This window comes from Zingiber officinale, chromosome 11B, assembly GCF_018446385.1.
Source record: "Zingiber officinale cultivar Zhangliang chromosome 11B, Zo_v1.1, whole genome shotgun sequence".
NCBI lineage: Eukaryota > Viridiplantae > Streptophyta > Magnoliopsida > Zingiberales > Zingiberaceae > Zingiber > Zingiber officinale.
The window spans coordinates 65,609,546-65,631,852 of NC_056007.1; the positions used below are offsets into that span (position 1 = coordinate 65,609,546).

The 22,307-nt window shown below is 44.5% G+C and overlaps 4 protein-coding genes across 8 annotated transcripts; 1 reads left to right on the plus strand and 3 right to left on the minus strand.

Annotated features, from left to right (window-relative positions):
* Positions 1 to 283: 283 nt before the first annotated feature.
* On the plus strand, positions 284 to 1,671 carry LOC122034909 (uncharacterized protein At5g19025-like). Of its 4 annotated transcripts, none has more exons than XM_042594264.1 (2): positions 284 to 650; positions 744 to 1,671. In XM_042594264.1, the coding sequence occupies exon 2, from the start codon at positions 751 to 753 to the stop codon at positions 1,417 to 1,419; it is 669 nt and encodes a 222-aa protein (XP_042450198.1). In that variant the 5' UTR covers positions 284 to 650; positions 744 to 750; the 3' UTR covers positions 1,420 to 1,671. The 4 variants fall into 4 exon arrangements, with proteins under 4 accessions (XP_042450198.1, XP_042450197.1, XP_042450200.1 ...); XM_042594263.1 differs by having other exon boundaries at positions 284 to 557; positions 628 to 1,671; XM_042594266.1 differs by having other exon boundaries at positions 284 to 557; positions 713 to 1,671.
* Positions 1,672 to 8,749: 7,078 nt separating this feature from the next.
* Positions 8,750 to 9,532, minus strand: LOC122033979. The gene has a single exon (XM_042593120.1). The coding sequence runs from the start codon at positions 9,530 to 9,532 to the stop codon at positions 8,750 to 8,752; it is 783 nt and encodes a 260-aa protein (XP_042449054.1).
* A 6,452-nt stretch (positions 9,533 to 15,984) lies between these two features.
* LOC122035030 (E3 ubiquitin-protein ligase SIRP1-like) lies at positions 15,985 to 17,622 on the minus strand. Its single transcript, XM_042594393.1, has 2 exons — positions 17,437 to 17,622; positions 15,985 to 17,208 (listed from the first exon to the last, which is right to left on the minus strand). Exon 2 carries the CDS (start codon positions 17,193 to 17,195, stop codon positions 16,191 to 16,193), a length of 1,005 nt encoding a protein of 334 aa, XP_042450327.1. The 5' UTR covers positions 17,196 to 17,208; positions 17,437 to 17,622; the 3' UTR covers positions 15,985 to 16,190.
* A 2,097-nt stretch (positions 17,623 to 19,719) lies between these two features.
* On the minus strand, positions 19,720 to 20,490 carry LOC122035125 (protein LURP-one-related 5-like). 2 transcript variants are annotated; one of them, XM_042594512.1, is made up of 2 exons: positions 20,153 to 20,490; positions 19,720 to 20,084 (listed from the first exon to the last, which is right to left on the minus strand). In XM_042594512.1, exons 1-2 carry the CDS (start codon positions 20,426 to 20,428, stop codon positions 19,725 to 19,727), a joined length of 636 nt encoding a protein of 211 aa, XP_042450446.1. In that variant the 5' UTR covers positions 20,429 to 20,490; the 3' UTR covers positions 19,720 to 19,724. The 2 variants fall into 2 exon arrangements, with proteins under 2 accessions (XP_042450446.1, XP_042450445.1); XM_042594511.1 differs by having other exon boundaries at positions 19,720 to 20,087.
* Between the last annotated feature and the right edge of the window lie 1,817 nt (positions 20,491 to 22,307).

Here is a 22,307-nt window from a genome sequence, read left to right on the forward strand (position 1 = left end):
ACAACTTTTAGGGTCTAGTTCGGTTGCTTGACGTGCTTAAACAGTTATAGTGACCCGCAGAAAACATTTTTTACTTTCTAAAAGTAGTATTTATATGGGAAACCCTTTTTTTTTTTAATTTTATTTTTTGTACTTTCGATTAAAAACGGAATTTGTTTACGTTATTTTACTTTCCAAAAGTTATTTTTTAATTTTATTCTTTTGAAAATATTTTTGTTATTGTGGCAAATGCTTCGAAACCCATGCTTCTCTCTATTTCCACGCGTTTATATAAGCGAGACTCGATCCCTTCGTTTCCTCCCCTCGGACTTCGTCTATACGGCAACTGTCTCCACAGCCCAACGCCGATCTATCTCCCTCCCTTCCCCCCTCTCTTTCTCCGTCGCCTTGGTCGCTCAAATTCCGATCTCGATTCGGGTTCACGATCCCGTGGACGGAATTGCTTTCAATTGATCCAAATCGGCGTCAATCATTTCATTCCACCTCCGAGATCCCCTTCGCTTTGCCCTATCGGCTGATCGAGATTTCAGTTTGTTGGATTCTGCTGAGCGATTCAGGTAAATTCATTAGCGGTTTCTGAGATCTGATCTTTTCTGGTATTTGACCTCCTCGATCCTTATCCGGAAGATCGGAACTGCTGCTTCTTTGGGGTGCGATTTTGCTTGCGTCCGAATAAAGTTTCGATATTTCCGGTGTTTTGTCTGAGTGTTAGGACGATTTCGTGGTTGGCCTTGGTGATTTAGGGTCTCGATGGTGGACTGTCGAAGCTTGATCGAGTTCTGCAGGGCTTTTGAGCAGCACCGGAACATGGCCAACTCCCAGGCCCCGTCGGAGCGAGGGGGCGGCCAGTCGAGGAGGAGGAGCAAGTCTTTGAATCCCCTGTCCCATCCCTTCTGCGAACACTCCGCCTTCTCTGCCATCGACTTAGTGCTGCTGGTTCTGGTCCTTGTAGCGCTCGCTGTCCTCGCCCTCCCCTACTTCAAGTTCATCTTCCAGGAATCGTACGAGCTGCTTCCCGTCGCGATAGACGTTATGGGCGATGTTGTGTATCAAGCGCCCATTGCTTATGCTGCCGGACTGATCTTCATGCTTGTCACGGTGATTGTTGCCTGGGAATTCTTCAGTTACCATGCGAGGAAGTGCGGTAATCCCTACTGCAAAGGTCTGCGAAAGGCAGTAGAATTTGATATCCAGCTTGAGTCAGAGGGGTGCGTCAAATGCTTGCCACGATTGCCAAATGATGCTTTTGGGATTCGCCCCTTGGACTTGGGACAAGACCACAAGGAACTTGAAGCTGAGCTGAAGAAGATGGCACCACTGAATGGACGCACTGTTCTCATCTTCCGATCCCCATGCGGCTGCCCTTTGGGAAGAATGGAGGTCTGGGGAGCCAAGAGATCACGAAGGATCAAAAAGTAGGCAGCAGTACTTGATAAGTCCTCTAGTACTAGATACTTTTTTTCCCTTTTCCCCCTCTCAACAACAATAAACAAGAAGACAACAACTATAGCATATCAGGTTCATACATAATCATGGTTCACTCTTGTAGATTAAGGCTAGGGTATGCTATGTTACTTTGCACTTCATGGAACCAATCAGATCGTATCCTTGTTGCTATTCTGAAATTACTAAAACATTAAAATTACTGAATAATATCTTACAGTTTAGTAATTCCTTCGTTTGCTATACTTTCACTTATATTGTTCCCTGAACATTGCAGTAGATCTTCTTATAGTGGTACTCAGAAACCATGTTGAATTGACTTGTGTGGTATACCTACAATGTGCTTATTCTTTTCTGTTGAGATAGATGGTTATTTGTGTTATACATTTTGCCGGATAGAATGCATATATTCTATCTTCCTATTCAGTATATATACTATATGAATACTTGTTTATATAAATATGTTTGCATTTTGTCTTACTCTGTGTGCTAAGTTGAAATTTACAATGAGCACCTTCTCCCATGAGAAGTTTCGTAAATTCCAACGTGCTTTCTTGTTTGATACATTCTTCATCTGAATTCTGAACTAGAAGAATTCTTGATCATGGGCATACACATGACATGCTTGCTTCTATTCCCATTGACATGAAAGAATGATGTTCTGGGGCTCTCATCAAGACCAATTATTTCTTGCACAACTCACCTTGCAAATCCTGTCCAGTTCAATAACCCTGTGCGCATATGATTCGGAACTAGTTCATTCTCTTCAGAAGTGCTCAAATTCAGACTGTGTATTTCTGAATAAGGTGCAGGAAGTATAACTCATTTAAATTCTAGACACATAATGATCTTCTTAGATCTAATAGTCTTGCAGATGGGGAGAAGTTGCCATCCGTATTTTCCTTTTCAATAAAAAGGAAAATTGGTAGCTAGCTCCTCAGAAGTTCTTTCATGTAATGGGAGTTATATGCAGTGTTGGCAACTTGATTTCCCAACCCAATGATTGAAAAACTGGGAGACAAAAAGGGAAAATCATACTCCTGTTGCACTAACCAAAACATCATCCTCACCTAAGATGAGTATTCTCAATCAGATTTAGTTTATCGATGTCCATTACTCTTATCTTCTTAAGTCTCACATTGCATAAATTGGCCTAGCTGCAGTAGCTTCTCAGATCTGCCATGAATATAGCAGAACATCCAATAAGCATCGAGAGGGCTGTGAATTCATCTCATCAAATATTCTCCTGTCATGTGTTAACCAAATATTAGATATTTGATTAGAGCCGTTAATTTGAGTTGGCCCATCGGGTTGACCCGCCCTGTTAAATATTTTAAACTAATTGGGTTGGAATTTTATTATCAAACCTACCATAAACTGACCCGCCTAGGCCCGTGACCCATGCGGATCGGACCGTGACGAGCTTGGGTTGGCCCACAGATTGAGAAATACGAACACCTAATGGACAATTCCATCATCGATCCACTTTTGGTGAACATCTTTAGCAAGGATACATGGCAACTTGGCAAGTGAGTTTCAAGATCAGCAAAGAAAAACAATAAGAAGGAATAGATGGAAATGCTACAACAACTCAAGGCATTTGAATTAGTATGTTAATCCTTCATGTGTGTCTTTATTTTCAATGGCCAAAATAAAATCCAGAAAGCTTTCAAAGTCCATCTCACGAGTATTACCCACTCCAGCTTTACTTCAGCGTACATGTTCATCAAAGACTTTGCACGGAAGCAAATAAAGAAGAGACTTCAGGTTGTTCATGCTGTTATGATACATTAGTTTTTTTTATCATGGCAGTCTAGGTTCTTAAAAGAGGTGAATATTTTTAAAACAGAGAAAATGATAGCAAAGGCTTTGCTGCACAGAATATGTTCATCTTGTATGGAATTATTAATCTAGCTAAAGAAACAACATAGTGGTAAGCATTAGGTGTCATGAATGAAGTTCACATAAAAAATGGGCCGACTTGTGGGTTCTCTATCCATTTTTAATTTTTTTTAAAAAAATTTAATGGGTCCGTGGTTTGACCTGCCTAACTTGTAACCCGTCTTAGATTAGGTTGGGGTGAGAATTTTTCAATCCGCCAAGATGATGGGTCGGCCCGTCCCGTCCCGCCCCGTCAAATGGCTAGCCCGCCACAGGTTGACTCACCCCACCATGTGTTTGCCCATTTGATAGCTCTATAGTTGATCATGTCGAAGGAGAGGAAGATGATGTGCTGGCTAGATGACTCTGATGCTGATTGTGAGAAAACTCCCTACAAGAGGAACCTGGTGCTGCAGACTATCCTACGTGGAAAAAACAAGAACTGAGAGAAAAAAGTATTAGTAACCGGGTTATGGAGGGGTCCTCGGTGTAGGAACTCCGACGCTTAAGTCAGGCAAGTGGTGGAAGAAGAAAATGAAGAGCAGGGATGATGAACAGTGAACTCTGATGACAAAGCTTACCTGCACCTGAAGGTAGAAATCCTCTTATATAGTGTTACTTTTCCTCTCATTTCTGTGCTTTGTAGGGTAGAAGCTTCCGCCATATGACTCACACGGAGAATATTCCCTTAATTCTCTAACAACGGTTGCATAAGATGCCAAAAAGGAATATTATTAGGCTATTGATTTGGTGGGTCATTAATACGCTTTGCTGATAGGCCGGCTGAGTCCCTTTTAGTGTCTTATCCTGTCCGAAGGCGCGAAGTTGGAAAGCCAGGGAGATGGCAGTTCCGCTGACTGGATGAAGACCTCGCTCTCTGCAAATAAAACCAAAACCAAGGAAAGGCTCTCTGACGTGACCCTCCGACGCTCAAGTTAGAAATAGGAGAGAAAAAAGTGTATCAAGGATAAAAAAATTTCTTTCCTTTTTCATACTTGGCGTGCCCTTTTTATACCTTTTTTGGTGACCCTCCATCTTCCCTATTTAATGATATTGATTACCGACAAAGGATGTCTTTGTCTTGACTTCTTCTTATTTAATGATAGATGGAGTGCTCTATTTGGTTTTCTCTTTATTAATTATCCGTCTTTTCCTCTTTTATCATTTTATAAGTGTATAATGCCAACGCCATTCTTTAAGCCATACGGGTGGTCCGCTCGGCTCGGGCTGCCGGCTCGCGTAGCTTGTTCTCCTACCAACCTGACTAACTATAATTGTTTACTCAGATGGCCGATCGGACAAGGGACTTTCCGATCGGCCAATGATCCGCTTCCCTAGTATTGACCGCCTTGACTTTGACCTACACCGCGACCATTGACTCGTGCCAAGTAGGCTCTTCCTTACTGCCGCATCACAAGCCTCCCCTTCAAGTCTAGTCGAAAGAGGTTGCAAATCTGACTGACTGGATAAGATGTCGTTGGCGACTTTGAAGCCCGTTCGGCCCGAATGCTATAGTGTCCGATCGGATCATGCTCGATCTGTAATCGCTGGTTGGCCCACAAGCCGACGTCGATCGACTTCATTTCGTCGTTGCCGGGTTCAGTCCTGTGGCTCATTCCTTGTGCCGATCGGGAAGATGAGCAGCAACACTTGACAAATTGCCTTTTGTTATGTGTGTCCTAGGGCGAGTCTGATCGTGACTGATGTCATCCATATTTCTTGAAGATCATGTAAATCCCTGCTAATTATGGCCGAGCACGTGGCCATGCCTTTTTAATTAAGTGCATTAAATGTTATCCGGTGACCGCAGGACACACGTCCCTTACTGTCGTTGCATGCTTAATGTGACAGGCGGACATTCGCTTGTGACGAGACGTGCACCTTTTCAAAATTAACGGTTGAATATGCTTCTAGGTTTACGTAACCTTGGATCGGATGGCTGAGGTCGATCTGCCGCGATGTTTATAAGCCTCGCGTGCTTCACTGTCTTCCTCACTTTTGCGTCTTCGTCGGGGAGCATCTCAGCGACACTGTGTCCTCCGCCTTTTCCGTTAATCTCAGCGATTTCTCTAATAAGCTCTCTTCTCCTTTCAATCGAACCTATCTATTGTTCTTTCTTAGTGCCATCTCTTTCAGTCGAGTTTCTTCGTTGTTTCCCGTCGACTTTTATTTCCAATGGCAAGCTCCTCTCAACCTCTTGTCTCCGTCCCTGGGCTCTGGTATACGTCCATTGAGTCCAAGTTCAACGGAGGCAATGCTGAGAGTTTGAGAGCTGCCTTTGAAATTCCATCCGATTATCAAATTGGCCTTCTTTCGGCTTTTGACCGCCCGAACAAGCCGTCTCCGGGTTTCGTATGCTTCTTTAAGGACCAATTTATCGTCGGTTTGTGGTTCTTGATCCACCCTTTCTTCTCTTCCGTTTGTAAATATTTTCGTATTTCTCTCCACCAACTTGTGCCGAACTTCTTTCAGCTACTGTGCGGGGTCGTCATTCTATTTCGCCTGCACGACATTTCCCTCACCCCTCGGCTCTTTCACTATTTCAATTATCCCAAACTGTCCGAGCCGGGGATTTTTCATTTCCACGCCCGAGTGGGCCTAGTCTTCTTTGACAAGATGTCGTCCTCCAACAAGCATTGGAGGGACTACTACTTTTTCGTTCGTTTTCCCGAGCGGCCGAACTTTTCGACCAGGTGGTAATTAGAGGTGTCGAACCCTCCAGAGCTCAAGATATACAAGAGTCGTTTGGACTATCTTCATGCAGCTTCCAGCTTGGCCGGTCAGAAATACCACATACACAAGTTGCTGCTGGAGGGTGTCCTTTACGTGTTCGGCCTGAGTCCGATCCGCACAAGGCTTCCATCCAGCCTAGGTACGCTCCTTCTTGGTCTAACTTTTGAATCTAACTGATTTCTCCTTTTCTTTTGCAACCCAAGTTATGTTGCGTGCACATTTGGCCAACAAAGCGAAACTCACGGACGCGGAAATCAATGCTGCAGCCATGGCCAAATTGGAGAGTCGCGGCTTGCTGCCGATCAGTTCATACGAGGATCCGCTCGGCGAAAAGGAAGGAACTCAAGTGTTGGGAAGCGGCGCTAGCGGAAGCCGGATAGCCGAGAGTGATGCGGCAGCTACCATAACGGACCTTCTGCCTGAACAACTGTCCATGGTTCTGATAGCTGTTGCTTCGGAGTCGGCAACTTCTGACGAGCCCCTGCAACACCGCAAAAGGTGTCGAGCGGAAGGTTCCTCCCGAACTGTTACTTTAGCCCTCCAGACCCCCACCACGACCAGCTCTCGACCCCCATCTGAACAGGGTCAGATTTCTCTCCCACCCCCATCCGAGCGGGGTGAGACTCCCCTTCCTCCTCCTGAGCAGAGCCTTGGGGAATTCCCTGCGTCTTTGTCCTTCAACTGGACACCTTCATTGTCCAGGTTGCCTCAAGGGACGATCTGCATGCCGCCAACCACCTTCATGCCCCCATCTTTGCCGGTGGCGTAGGTGTCCCACATCCGGTCGATCTCCTCATAACCCACCGGCTGGATGACTTCTGCACCTTCTGGCCTGAGCGGCCAGAGATCGATAACGAATCCACTTGCCGACTGACGAGTACCGCCATCCGGACGACCCAACGTCCCTCACCCCCGAACATCAAATAAGAATATAAGGGCCGCTCGCATAGGTATGGGTTGATGCACGAGCCCATGCAGTTGTGGTAGCTCCGGGGGAACTGACGAATAGCCACACCAAGATGTCTGCTGGGGTATGTATATTTTCCCCTTTCTTTTGTCCACTCAGTTTGTATAATGCTTAACGTCCTTTGCAGTATTTGGTGGAAAGCCTGGTCATGTGCCATAGGCTTGCTTACCTGGAGCGTGAAGTCCAGCAGCTCCATGCTTCGAGCGGCTAGTCATCTGCTTCTCAAGCACAACTGGAGCAGATGAACGCCGAGATGACTCAATTAAGGGCCGATCTGAATAAAAGCTCCGAGCAGCTCGAAGCGGAGAAAGGCAAGAGCGCCGAGCAGGCGGTACAGCTGGCCCGACTTAATAAACATGCCGCTTCCTTTTAGTCCAAAATTCACTTGGTCAACACCAGGAAACTTCGATCCATTGAAGATCTAGTGATAAAAAAAATAAAGAGTTTCGTGTGTTGACTCAGAACCTAAAGGAGACTAAGGCCACTTTGAAGGCTGAGAGGGATCAGTGATCGGTAGACCAGACCGCAGCGAAGACCCAGCTCGCCGTAAAAGATGAAGAGCTGGCTAAGTTGAAGGAAGAGCTGAAGGTTTCCTGTGCGCCCTTAGAGACTTATCAAGGAGCTGAGTCGAACAGGTTTGATCTTATGAAACAAACCTACAGTTGCTTGGATGCTTTTAACGATAAGGTCGTCGATCGGGCACTCTGTCTATTCGACCTGGCTCTCGACGGGACGCTTGGTCAACTGAAGGAAGGCGACTACCTCCCCTCTGCCCTGACAAGTAAGGTCATCAGTCGGGACAAGCTGACTGAGTTACTGTCCGATGATGTTTTGGATTATTTAGAGTGAGTCTACTAAGAGTTACACCTTTGTAATTTTTTTTTTGAAGTATCAATGAAGACTTGTCCATTCGGCTAACCCTTATATGTTTTCTCGCCGTTGGGCATTTTAATTTTTCGACTTTTAATTCAAGCGTTGTCGCACAAACTCAAGTGTAGCCTAGCTGGGTGGCAACGAGTCATCTGTGTAGCCGACCAATCATTTTCGGATTTAAGGTTACCACTCGATCGCTGATGAAGACGAGGGTTTAAGGTCGTCGCTCGACCGCTGATGAAGACAAGGGTTTAAGGTCGTCACGCGATCGCTGATGAAGATAAGGGTTTAAGGTCGTCGCTCGATCGCTGATGAAGACATGGGTTTAAGGTCGTCGCTCGACCGCTGATGAAGACAAGGGATTAACGTCGCCGCTCAACTGCTGATAAAGACAAGGGATTAAGGTCGCCACTCGACCGCTGATGAAAACAAGAGTTTAAGGTTGCCGCTCGACCGCTGATGAAGACAAGGGTTTAAGGTCGTTGCTTGTCGCCGCTCGACCACTGATGAAGACAAGGGTTTAAGGTCGTCGTTTGACCGCTGATGAAGACAAGGGTTTAAGGTCGCCGCTCGACCACTAATGAAGACAAGGGTTTAAGGTCACCGCTCGACCGCTGATGAAGACAAGGGTATAAGGTCGCCGCTCGACTGCTGATGAAGACATGAGTTTAAGGTCGCCGCTCGACTGATTTTATCCGACCGACTCATGAGTCTGGAATGCTTACAGTTTTATTCATATTTGTCCTATATTTGGAAGACATGCACGCACATACAAGTAAAGATAATCATTTGCACCTCTTACTTGACCCTATAGGGTTGTAGGTGGTTCGCACTCCACGGCCGCTCGAGCCATCATCCATCTTCGTCCTCCAAATAATATGCTCCCGAGCGGAGTTTTTGCAAGACCTTATAGGGTCCCACCCATGGAGCTTCGAGTTTAGTGATGTCGCCGACTGACTTTATCTTTTTCCACACTAAATCACTGATCTGGAAGGACCGCGGGACAACCCTTCGGTTGTAGCTCTGCTTCATCCGTTGCCGGTATGCCATCAGCCAAACGGCTGCCTTGTTCCGTACTTCGTTAACCAAGTCCAGCTCCATCAGTCTCCGTTCGCTGTTATCCTCGTCGTAGTGCTGCACACGATCAGACTCTACTCCAACTTCCACTGGGACTAGTGTTTCACCATCGTACACCAGATGGAATGGCGTTACATCGGTCGCCTCCTTCGGAGTCGTACGTAGGGTCCACAGGACGTTTGGGAGTTCGTTGACCCAGCTGCCTCCTGCGTGGTCGAGCCGAGCTCGCAATCCTATGAGAATCTCCCGATTGACCACTTTCGTCTGTTCATTGCTTTGGGGGTAAGCCACTGAGGTGAATACCTGCTGGATACCATAACCTTCGCACCACTCTTTGAGCCTTCGACCGACGAATTGCCTCCCGTTGTCTGAGACGAGCCATCGAGGGATGCTGAACCAACACAAGATATTTTGCCAGACGAACTTAATGCTCATCTGTTCACTTATCTTTGCCAAGGTTCGACCTCCATCCATTTTTATAAGTAGTCCACAGATACGAGTAGGAACCTCCGCTGAGCTATCACCATCGTAAATGATCCAACGATATCCATGCCCCATTGGTCGAACGGACAGGACACCATGGATGTCCTCATCTCTTTGGTTGGCCGGTGTGGGATGTTGTGATATTTCTGGCACGACAAGCAATTGCCCATTGTCCGAGCGACATCTTCTTGGAGCGTGGGCCAGAAATATCTGGCGAGAAGGATCTTTCGGGCTAATGAACGGTCGCTTGGATGATTCCCATAGGAGCCTTGGTGTATTTCTTGGAGAATGTACTCTATGTCATCCGATCCGACACACTTGAGCAGGGGTCTGGAAAAGGCTCGCTTGTAGAGTTGATCCCCGATTAGCGTAAATCATTCGCCCCTTTTCTTTAGTATATGATTGGCCTCCTGATCAGACGATGTTACCCCTAATCGGAGAAATTCAATGAATGGCGTCCTCCAGTCGCTTGGGAAGGTGAAGCCTTCCATCCGATCAATGTGCGCTACCAGTAAAACTTGCTCGATCGAGCATTTAATCACGACTGGCGTTAACGAGCTAGCCAATTTGGCTAAGTCATTTGTCGAATGATTGTCTGATCAAGGGATCTTTTGTATAGTGACTTCTTGAAAACTTGCTTTCAGTTTTTCAAAGGCTTTTGCGTAGAGCTTGAGCCGAGAGCTATTTATTTCAAATGTCCCTGACAACTGCTGAGCGGCTAGTTGAGAATTCAAGTGAATGAGGACCTTTGTGGCCCAGACGTACCGCGCTGCCTGTAAGCCGGCGATTAACGCTTCATACTCGGCTTCATTATTGGTGGCTCAGTATTCCAGCCGAATGGAGAGTTGTATTCGATCTTCCCTTGGTGAGATAAGTAGTATGTTGATCCCGCTCCATTACCGAGTGAAAAAACCGTCCACATATACTCTCTAAGTTGCTTCTAGCTCCGCATTCTGGACTTCTGTGACGAAATTAGCTAAGACCTGTGCTTTGATCGCCGTTCGGGGTTGATATTGAATATCAAATTCGCTTAATTCAGTTGTCCATTTGATCAGTCACCCGGACGTCTCTGGGTTGAGGAGGACTTTTCCCAGGGTACTGTTAGTCATGACGATGATCGGGTGTGCAAGAAGGTAAGGGCGAAGTCTACGAGCAACAATCACTAGAGCGTAAGCTAACTTTTCCAGACTAGTATAGTGAGATTCAACATTTTTTAATATATGACTTAAAAAATACACAGGTTGTTGTTCATGACCGTTCTGCTTGACTAATGCCGAGTCGACCTCATGCTCGGTGGATGACAGATAGATCCAGAGAGGCTCTTTGACGCTCGGCTTAGCTAGCACAGGTAAAGAGTTAAGATACTCCTTGAGCTCTTCCAAAGCCCGGTCGCATTCTGCGTCCCATTGGAATCTCGTAGTTCGGCACAATACTTTGAAGAATGACAGACTTCAATCGGACGTCTTAGAGATGAACCTTGAAAGCGCGGTGATCTATCCGGTCAGCCGTTGGACCTCCTTCAAATTGCGAGGTGGAGGCGTGTCTTGTATGACCTTCACCTTACTCGGATTTGTCTCTACCCCCGCTCGGTCAAGATATACTCGAGAAAACGACCGCTCCTCGCACCGAACAGGCACTTGCTGGGGTCCAGCTTCATTCCATAGGTTCTTAAAGTTTGGTACGTTTTCTCAATGCCCATATAGAGGTCGGTCATTCGGAGGGATTTTATTAGTATGTCATCGATATAGACCTCCATGTTTCGGCCGATCTGCCTACGGAACACTTTATTCATCGACCTTTGGTAGGTTGCTCCGACATTCTTCATTCTGAACAATATGACGCTGTAGCAATAGGTTCCGTCGGCCATGATGAAGCTGGCATTCTCTTGATCTTCTAGGGCGAGTGACACTTGGTGGTAGCCCTAGTATGTGTCGAGCATGCAAATTAATTCGTAGCCCGCTGTGAAATCCACCATTTGGTCTATCCGAGGCAGCAGATATAAATCCTTTGGGTATGCCTTATTTAAGTCACGAAAATCAATGCAGCCCCACCATTTATTGCCTGGCTTGGAGGCCAGTACTACGTTAGTGAGCCAACTTGAGAATTGGACTTCTCGTATATGGCCTACCTCCAGTAATTTCTCTATCTTCGCCCGGATAATCAAATTCTATTCCGGGCTGAAGTCTCTCTTCTTCCGTTTGACCGGCCGGGAGTCCGGCCGGACATGTAGCTCATGCTGAGCCACGTTTGGAGAAATGCAAGACAATTCGTACGTCGACCAGGCGAACACGTCATAGTTTCGTCTGAGGTAGGCGATCAACTCTGTTTTCTTCTCGCTTTCTAGATCGGTGGTGATAAAGGTCATCGCCTCCGATCGATTTGGATGGATTTGGACCTCCTCCTTTTCATAGTAGACCAGAGTAGGAGGCTTCTCCATGATAGCGCTCACCTCCAAGCGAGGTGTCTTCCGAGCGGTTTGTGCTTCCGTTCTGATCATCTCCACGTAATAACGCCGAGCAACCAACTGGTCACCTTTGACCTCGCCCACTTTATCCCCCACCGAGAACTTGATTTTTTGGCAGAAAGTGGATACCACTGCTCGAAACTCATTCAGCGTCGGTCGGCATAGAATGACGTTGTTGGCTGACGGCACATCCACTAAGATGAAATTTGTCGTCCGTGTCCTCTTCCACGACTCTTCCCCGAGCGAGACGGCCAGGCGCAGTTGTCCGATTGGCAATACTTCGTTGCTGGTGAACTTGTAGAGTGGAGTCGTCATGGGCAATACATCGCTCCGGTCGATTTACAACTGATCAAATTCTTTCTTAAAGATGATGTTCACCGAGCTTCCTATGTCAACAAAGGTACAATGAATAACATAATTAGCTATTATTGCTCGGATAATCAGGGCGCCGTCATGGGGGATCTCTACCCCCTCTAAATCCTTCGGACCGAAGCTGATCTCAGGTCCCTCGGTCTTTTCCTTGTTGCAGCCGACTGCGTGAGTTTTAAGCCACCGCACGTACAACTTTCTCGCTCGATTGGAATCACCGCCGGTCGACCCCCTGACGATCATTTCTATTTCACCTCGGGCGGCGTTGCTCCTATTTTCTTCCTCTCGAGCTGAGTATCGTCTCCATTGGGCCTGCTCCTGAACAGGACTTGGACTGTTCCGTCGTTGAGATTGATGACAGCGTGATTCGACTGTTGTCTTCCCTTCACCCATCTGATCGGTGCCTATATCTCCGGTTGGACGATTGTGATTGATGATACTGCCTTCTTGGGGTCGGCCTATTAGCCAGGTAGCAGTCCTATGTATTATGAGTCGCCGACTGATGGAAGGAGCAAAATATCAGCGTCCATATTTTACCCCTGGAGGCTTTTGGGTGTCTGGCCCCAACGTGCTACACGGCATGCGTCCTAGGCTCGTGTTGTGGTTGGGTTCCTCCATATCGAGGCCCTTTAGGAGGTTGATGGTTGCTCGGTTGACGTCGCTCGAACGTCGCCATTAGTTCGGCGGGTGCTTCCTTTTTCCTGACCACCTAAGCTTCTTCTACATTGATGTATTCATTGACCCTTTTTTGTAGATGGCCAAAGTCCTTTGGCGGCTTTTGAATGAGTGACCGGAAGAATTTTCCTTCAGTGAGCTCCTGAGTGAAAGCGTTTACCAATACATCCGAGGAGACTGCCGGGATGTCTATCGCCACTTGATTCAAGCGTTGGATATATGTCCTTAAAGCCTCTCGCAGCCCTTGCTTCAGTGAGAATAGATTCACACTCGTCTTCTGATGGCGGCGACTGCTAGCAGAGTGATGCAGGAAGGCCGCTCGGAAGTATTTGAAGCTGTGGATCGACCCGCTCGACAAACTTTTGAACCAGCATTGTGCCGATCTAGATAATGTGGTAAGGAAGACTAGACATTTTACCCCATCCATGTATTGGTGCAATGTGGCTGCGTTGTCAAACTTGGCCAGGTGGTCGTCAGGGTCGGTCGTCCCATTATATTCCTCTATCGTCAATGGGGTGTAGTGCTTCGATAGAGGGTCATTCATAATCTCCTATGAAAACTGTTGGTTGACCTGTTTAGGCGAGTCGTCCTCCCTGGGTTTCCTTTTTCTTGTGTTTCGAACGGGTGTCTCATCAGAGGATGATCCCCGATCTCTGTTAGCCCGACCCCTTTCTTCTGCTGGGGTCTAAAACGACGCTCGACGTAGGGGGGCCGGCGCATGAGGTTCTTCCCCATAGGTGCCGATCGACCTCTTTCCCTTCAGGTCCTGAATGGAAAGATGTTCCGTTCGGTCTTCTCGCTCTACCCGGCGACTTTCCGTGGAAACTGCAAACTCCTGTACTTGTCGTTCGACCATCGCCTGTTATTGCTGTTCCTCCAATATCTTTGTCACTTGAGCCTGTATTAATGCGTCAAGATCCTCTCGCGTCAGCATCACTGTTGTAAGTCGTTCAGCATCTTCCATCTTCTTGCTCAGATGCAGGCTAAATTCTCACAGACGGTGCCAAAATGATCCTATCCGAAGGCGCGAAGCTAGAGAGCCGGGAGGTGGCAGTTCCGCTGACTGGATGAAGACCTCTCTCTTTGCAAAACAAAACCAAAACCAGGGAAGAGGTCTCTGGTATTGGCTCTCCGACGCTAAAGTCAGAAACAAGAGAGGAAAAAGTGTATAAGGATAAAGATTTTTCTTTCCTTCTTCATACCTAGCGTGCTCGTTTTACACCTTTTCTGGTGACCATCCGTCTTCCCCGTTTAATGATATTGATTACCGGCAGAGGATGTCTTTATCTTGACTTCTTCTCATTTAATGATAGATGGAGTGTTCTATTTGGTTTTCTCTTTATTAATTATCTGTCTTTTCCTCTTTTATCATTTTATTGCTTCATTAAGTGTATAATGCCAACACCATTCTTCAAGCTATACAGGTGGTCCGCTCGGCTCGGGTTCTCGGCTCACGTAGCTTGTTCTCCTGCCGACCGGACTAACTATAATTGTTTACTCAGATAGCCGATCGGACAAGGGACTCTCCGATCGGCCAATGATCCGCTTCCCTGGTGTTGACTGTCTTGACTTTGACTTACACCGTGGCCATTGACTCGTGCCAAGTAGGCTCTTCCTTACCGCCGCATCAGCGCCCATTCGGACCTTGTTCTCGAACGGGGTTGGGTCGGCTAAAGAGTGTTGACCATCTCGAGGACTCGGCCACATGGAGAACTCAGCTCGTTTGAGGACTCGACTCTTCTGAGGACTCAGCTCTTATGAGGAATCGACTCGGATTTCATCGAGCCAGGAGGACTCGGAATCCGATCAAGCAAAAGGTCATATCGGCGTCCCTTCTGAGGACTCGACTCGGGATTATGTCGAGCCAGGAGGACTCGTAATCTAATCGGGTAAAAGGTCCGATCGGCGGTCCTTCTGAGGATTTGGCTTGGGATTTCGTCGAGCTGGGAGGACTCGGAATCCGATCGGAAAGAAGGTTAGATCGGCGGCCCTTTTGAGGACTCCACTCAAGATTCCGTCGAGCCAGGAGGACTCAGGAATTTGATCGGACTAGTGGGTTGATCAGTTGGAATATTCGGCCAAGGCGCCGGCCCCAAGTGTTGTCCTCGTTTTGACTTTGACCGTCACATCAATCAACTCCCTTGATTTCGGCCCTCATCTCAGGGGCAGGGGCCTACCTTATTTCCTATCAATAGTCTTGACTAACTTGAATTACTTCAATGGCAAGAAGCATTATTGTACATTGCATACGGTATATGTGAGCTAAGGCAGTTCGGATCCTCTGTCCCCATTTCTCTCTGTCCCCATGTCCCACTACCGATCGGACGGGTCAGATTACATCTCAAGGATGCCTTGCACATCACGAGGATACTGCACACATATTAAAGATGTCATAATGCATTGAAATATAATCTGGTCCGTCTGATCAGCAGTGAAATACGGGGACAGAGAGAAATAGAGACAGAGAAATGGAGACAGAGGATCCGAACTAGAGCTAAGGGAGTTTGTTTTGCTTGCTCAGGAAGATACTTGAGTGATTTTCGAAAGAGAGAGGAATCTGATTGTATGCTGATGCAAGTGGCAATATTCTCTAGTTGTTTGCACATTTTCAGAGATAATTCATAACAATTGTATGCCTCAAATAACTTGCTCCACTCTTCATCATGTGCTTGTGCCGTTGTATTATATAATTGTTGATTTAACAACTGTTGACCGATTGAAGCTTGTGGATTCATCATATGATTTAAGCATCTTCGTTTCTTGCAAGTCCACATCTATTGTAGATCCCTACATCATCTGGTAGTTTAAGCATGTTAGCCTTGTTTTTTCACATGATACATCCTTAATTTACTTCTGAATTCAGCCTTCCAACATGGTATTTTTGAAGTATAAATACTTCAAATTACAATGTTTTCCCCTCAAATGGTGTCATTTTGGTCAATTCTACAAGTCATTATGTTACACTAATTAATGACTTGGTGATTTTATTTTTTTGGTTAAAAAACTATGAACAAATAAATTGCCAAAAATTGAATATTTTATATCTACAATCTGTTTTTCCAACAATCTCTTGGTAAAAAAACAAAGGTGCATACAACGCAATTTCACATTCAATTATTACATCTTCCATAAACAAAACAAGTTAAACAAAAAACACAACGGTCCAGAACAAACTTCAGGATCGACATCCACAAACTTTCACCATTGAAAGAGGACCCAACAAAGTCAGTTCTCACAATGAGAGTTGCTGCTTTCAGAGTTAGACGCCGCCGACGACGACGAAGATGGTGCATTCCACGATGAGTTCGCCCGGCTCTGCGAAGAAGGCGATAACGAGAAGAGTCCATTGAAAGGCCATGGGACAGGAACCCATAGCCCGTTATGATCTCTAGCCCCCCTCTCAACACTGGCGCCATCACTAGACCCATTTGAAAATTTTGATTCATCAGCAGGCAACTGAGACCTACAGACGGGGCAGGAGCTGTGGAGCTCCAGCCATGGCAAGATGCAACCACTATGGAACTTATGCCTGCACGGCATCTCTTTCGCTTCCATATCGATGTCGAAGTCCTCGAGACAGATCGAACAGCCTGCGGCAGCTTCCTCGATCTTGACCGTGAGCAGGGCATCTATGGCCTCTTTCTTAGCTGGTGGAGTGCCGTACCCGCTCGGATCATTGTCTTCCAAATGCTGCAACAGGATGTCCAGTCCGGGGCCGATGAAGTAGTCCCCCAACGAGGCGCCGACGCCGCCGCTGTTGATCGATTCCTCATGGCCTCCGTTTCGGTTTGTGTCCGACGATCCTTGGAGAAGTAGGGCCTGGTTGAAAGGGTCGATGAGAATTAGGTTTTCCCTTTCCCTTTCCCTTGCCCTTTCCAGACCCGCTTCCATGTTGCCTATGCCTGACCTCAGATCGTCTTGCAGGCTCTGAAGCAGCCGGACAATGGCAGACCCCCTGCGCCTCCGCCTCACGAAGTTCTCGAACTCGCGATCCAGATTGGGGCCTCTTCTGGATCTGGGTCGCCGAGCTGACCCGCCCAGCATCTCTAGCAAGATCGGAGCCCAGAGGGCGAGGGACGGATCGGAGGCGGAGTCATTTAGTCCCCCGCTCTCCATCTCTTCCACGAAGCCATCGTCGCAAAGGGGGCACTTCAGTTCTGGTTCCGCGACCGGATTCACCATTCGGCCGCAGGCATGGCACCAGTATCTTCCAGCGGGCGCTTCACTCATCTCGCCTCCGATGCTGCAAAAGCAAAATGAATCGATGGAAAAACCACTTCTTGGAAGAGCAGATCTGATCATATCTTAGCTCCGGCGAAACGGTTGAATCCAGGCATAGATCAGGGTCGTGAGAAGAAGAGAAACGCACAAACAGAGGCGACAACAAGTTTCATCTACTGGTCAAATGTTCCAAGAAGAGGAGCCAAAAATGGAATCCCTCAGCATCCTGCAATCAAAGAAAGGGATTTACCTTGTGCGTTCTTGGATGGCGCTGGATTTGTTCCTTCGGATCCGAGCAAAGAACAAGCAGGAAATTGCTCGGAAGGAACAGCCATGGTCCGGGACCTCTCTTTCCTCAATCGAGGAATTGATTAGTGTGGCATTTTTTTTTTTTTTTTTAATTTTTTGAGTGGCCAGTTCATTCCCGAAATGGCTCCATTATTTATGCAGAGATCTGATTAAATTAATGTTCTTGGATCGTGCTTCATTGTTTTTGTCCAAATTTAATCTGCCTCTATGTTTGGTTTCTCCCCGGGGAGGTTTTAATTTTAGTGGCGATGACGCTGCTTGCTATTTTAACCAACGATTAGAAAAAAAAAATCTGTCTAATTGTAAACGGAGCTATCAATAGTCACTTTTGTTTTGATGAGTAATTGGATGGAATAAATTTAAGAAACTCGTTTGAAATCTAATTGTGGAAAAGTGATATGGGAATTATAATTTGCACATTATTCAAAATCTATGTTTTTTTACTTAACAATATAGGAAAATATGAATGGTAACGGTATGCTCACGGATTTTAATCACAAAAATAACATTTTATAGTACGAAATAAAACTATACATACAGTAAATTTAATATATTTTGACAAACCTCTCGGCTGATATAATTGATTTAGGTAGGGATGTAAATGAACCAAGCCGCTCACAAGCTATTCGAAGCTCGATTCGATAAAAGCTCGTTTGAACTCGTTTAATGAGGCTCGTTAAGATAAACAAACCAAGCTCAAGCTTCGCAGTATTCGGCTCGTTAGCTCGTGAACACGTTCGTTAAACTCATTAAGTAATTTTTAAATAAAAATAATAATAATTTTGATATTGAATTTATAGATTTTACACTTTACTTATGAAAAATATAGACAAATATATTAAATTTATTTATTAGAATAAAATTATAAATTTTAATAATATTATTATAATTTTCTCTAAATATATAATGTAGTTTTTAATGAATATTTAAATTTATGATTTATATTTATTAAGCTCGTTTAGGCTCGATAAAAGTTCGAATAAGCTCGTGAGCCATGAATATATTCGTTAAATAAAGCTCGAGCTCGACTCGATTATAAACAAGCCAAGCTCAAACATTCAAGAGTTCGGCTCGGCTCGATTACACCCCTAGATTTAGGTAAGAGTATTACTATCAATAGATTTGAGGATGATTTTTAATGGATGCGAAATGTTTTGTTAGTTATCTAAACTCTTCTTTATATGTACTGTTATTATTGGGTAAAATCCTTTGTAATTTGTCTCCTTTTAGATAATGGAGAATCATTCTGAAGAGATAATTAAGATGATGATTTCACTGAACAATATAATTTGATAGACCTAGAGTTTACATTATATCAGAGAAATTAGAGATCTAGTAGCTTAATTGCAATCACTTGAGATAGACATGTTGAGTTTTTTTTTTTACAAATCTGTCACCTGACGGTCCTCCCACAAGTGCCCCATATCAATGAGAAAGAGAGTAAATTAGGAAACCGAAACTAGCTATCACATGTGAGGATAATTCAAGTTTTTTCTTGTTGTACAATACCCATGTGATTAATTGATAACATATATACTAACTATATTCACAAAATGGATTCAAACGCACCAACTATCAACTAAGCTGAAAAGTCAGAAAAATGGCGCCTTGTTCCACATAATGCCCAGTTAGTTAGAGGGTAATAGATTTACTATAATAGAGTAAGAGATTAATTTCCGACGGATACCTCTCGTTGAAAACAACTTCTCCATCCCCTAATTATTTGGGTGGTTGCTATAAGTTGACCTCATAATTTACCTTCCTTCATATAACATAGGGACGAACTATGAAAGATGATTGAGATGAATATAATCATCTTTGCTACAATAGAACAATGACTCAATTAATTCAGAAAATGAATTTAAACGCATCAACTACTAAACGATAAATTGCCCTAAAATCTTCATACAAAGTTTCAAAATATAGAGAGAGAGAGAGAGAGAGAAAGTAGAAGAAGAAGATTATCTCTGGTTTCTCTTCATCTAAGCCTCAATCTCAAAGCGATCTTTCCATCCATGATGATACACCAATATCAATCACGAGTTCATATCTGATTCAACACAACACGGTGGAGATTTTGTTTGTTCATTTAGGGGATTTTTTTCATAGATTTGGCCTAACACTTGTTCTTGGTCAAGTGGTAAGGCCATTTGGCTGACTCACTTGCTATTTCCAAATGCTAAATCGACACACAAGCAATCCCTCCCTCCCTCCCACCCTCCACTATTACTAGAAGATGCGATCCATGACGACAAGAAACGCCATGACGAGCTCTGCATCCACTCCTGGTTGAATCACCAAGCTGAACACATCGTCTCCCAGTGTCACCGAGTTGTTCTTCACCTTCTTCCTACTGATCCGCGCCACCACTTCCTCTCCCTTCCCGTCCTTGATCTCGCAGTTTCTTCTTCTGAAGCAGCCTTCAGTCCTGAAGCTGGCAGTGGAAGACGATGAATCCATGAACACCTCTGCTTGCTCACATCCGTTGAGGATTGACCTCCTCCTCATGGAGAAAGCATGAGTTCTGTGACTCATTTCCAGACCATCTCCGCATTTGAATCCACTCCATTTGTCACGCACGCTCAGAATCTGCTACATATATATATATACAAGATGTCTTAACTCATCCTCGAGCAAGAATTAAACTAGCTTTGTACCTGAGGCTTCAGAGCCATCAGAGCCTTCCCTTCTCCATCCATCAGCAGGAGTGCTCCTGCAAAGCACTTGTGCTTCCTCGAATAGTTGTCCACCCGGAAGGCCAGTCGCCCCTCGCTGTCGTAGATGGAGAACCCATCCGTTCCTTGAAACGCCATGCTCGACTTCTTCCACACTGTCCACGCCGACGGACTCAGTCTCATGGTTGCTGCAGGGCCTTCTTCATCATCATCATCGTTTAATTTTCTCAATGAAGGATGAACCCTGGACATTATCATCGATCCACATAGCAATGAAAAAGGTTCATTACAAGGTTGTCTCTTTTATGGATGGAACAGCAACACAGTTTATGTTTCGTAGATTTGTAGTCTTTGTTTCTTTGCGATCGAGTACAAGGTTTGAAATTATTGATATATTAATTAATTGCTATATATACATGCATCCTGTCTTTGTTTAGCAAAATGCTATGAAGAATATGATTCTAGCTAATTAATAGGCTGTTTTATTTAACTCACCGAAAGAGAATACTATATATGCAACTTGTTATAATTTTAAGAAAAAGATAATGCAAAAGCCCCCGTGAGTGGCTGTTCTATTTGAAGAAAAGCAGAATGTGTCAAAGATGTCAAATGTGAGGAAGATCTTGGATGGACAGAAGGTGGGGCCCGTGGAATTTGCATGCATCACAAGCTTTGTTGGTCTTCATGGAAGGAGAGGCAACTTGCCAAGGAGACAAGACAGTATGCACCTTGTCTTAGACATGCCATCTCTTTTCGATGATTCTGAAATATATATATTCTTGAAGCTCCTTCTATGTGACTGTGACTCCATAAAAAAAAAAAAAAAAAAAAAAAAAAAGAGAAAGTGTTTGATAACAGCTGGGTCTTTCTAATTAGAATCTTGTCTCGTGGTTTATCCATTTCAGAATAATATTATAGATAACATAGTATGTAGTGTCACACACAGAAGATCATGTTATCGGTTCTTTATAAATTATAAACAGCAGCTCGTGATTAAGATGGAAAGGAACAAACCATTGGAATAATCGTAGGTAATTAGGTGTTAGTTTATCTTGACTGATAAATTACACTAGTATACTTTGAGTGTACTGAGCAGGATCATTTAAGGTAAGTTCTTTTTATACTGACTTGATAAAAGAACAACACCTTAGTTATTATAGAAGTGTGTGTTCTTAATCCTAATATAATAACAAACACATATATTTAGTATTCATTTCTTTGACTTATCAAAGGGTGAGATTTAGCTCGATAAATCAATAGGCCAGATAAGTTGGGAAATGATATTACTTATAGTGTGTGTTGTTGATTATAGAAGGAAACTATGCCCTAGTAATCTAGATTGATAATGTCCCCAAGAGGAGCTCATAAGGATTGTCATGTTAAACTCTGCAAGTGAACTTAGTCCGACATAACGATAGAGTTGAGTGGTATTACTCTTGGACTAAGACATTAATTAAAATGAGTTGTCAGTAACTCAATTAATTATTGGACATCCGACATCTTAAACACAGGAAAACTAACACACTCATAATAAGAAGGAGCCCAAAATGTAATTTGGGATTGGTGCGGTAGTTCAGCAATAATTCTTTAGTGGAATACATTATTATTGATGAAATTAAGTTGGATGTTCGGGGCGAACACGGGAAGCTTAATTTCATCGGGAGACCAAAACCAATTCCTTCTCTCGATCGGTCCCTATCGTAGCCTCTTATTTATAAAGTATTATACCCACCTATACCCACCTTTATACCCATCCTAAGGTGGCCGACCAAGCCTTGCTTGGAGCCCAAGCAAGGGGCTGGCCAAGTTAATCCTTGGATGAACCAAGTGGTGGTCGGCCCTAGCTTGAGTCCAAGCTTAGGTGGTCGGCCACAATAAAATTAAAAGGATTTTATTTTTAAAATTTTTCTTATGGGGATTCCATGGTTTTAAAAGAGAGTTTAAAATTTAAATCTTTTCTTTTTATAGCTTTCTACAAAAGATTAAGAAAAGATATGATATCTTTCCTTATTTGTAGATTGAAAAGAAGATTTTAATTTTGAGAAAACTTTCCTTTTTTGTAATCATGTTCATGATTTAAAAGAGAATTTTAAAATTATAAATTTTTCCTTTTATAAGTTTCTACAAAGGATTAAGA

Coding starts and splice junctions, on each gene's coding strand:
- LOC122035030 (XM_042594393.1), bottom strand. CDS start 17,195: ATGAGTGAAGCGCCCGCTGGAAGATACTGGTGCCATGCCTGCGGCCGA.
- LOC122034909 (XM_042594264.1), top strand. CDS start 751: ATGGTGGACTGTCGAAGCTTGATCGAGTTCTGCAGGGCTTTTGAGCAG.
- LOC122035125 (XM_042594511.1), bottom strand. CDS start 20,428: ATGATAATGTCCAGGGTTCATCCTTCATTGAGAAAATTAAACGATGAT. Junction 20,088..20,152: donor TGATGGCTCTGAAGCCTCAG/GTACAAAGCTAG, acceptor ATATATATGTAG/CAGATTCTGAGCGTGCGTGA.
- LOC122033979 (XM_042593120.1), bottom strand. CDS start 9,532: ATGGGGCATGGATATCGTTGGATCATTTACGATGGTGATAGCTCAGCG.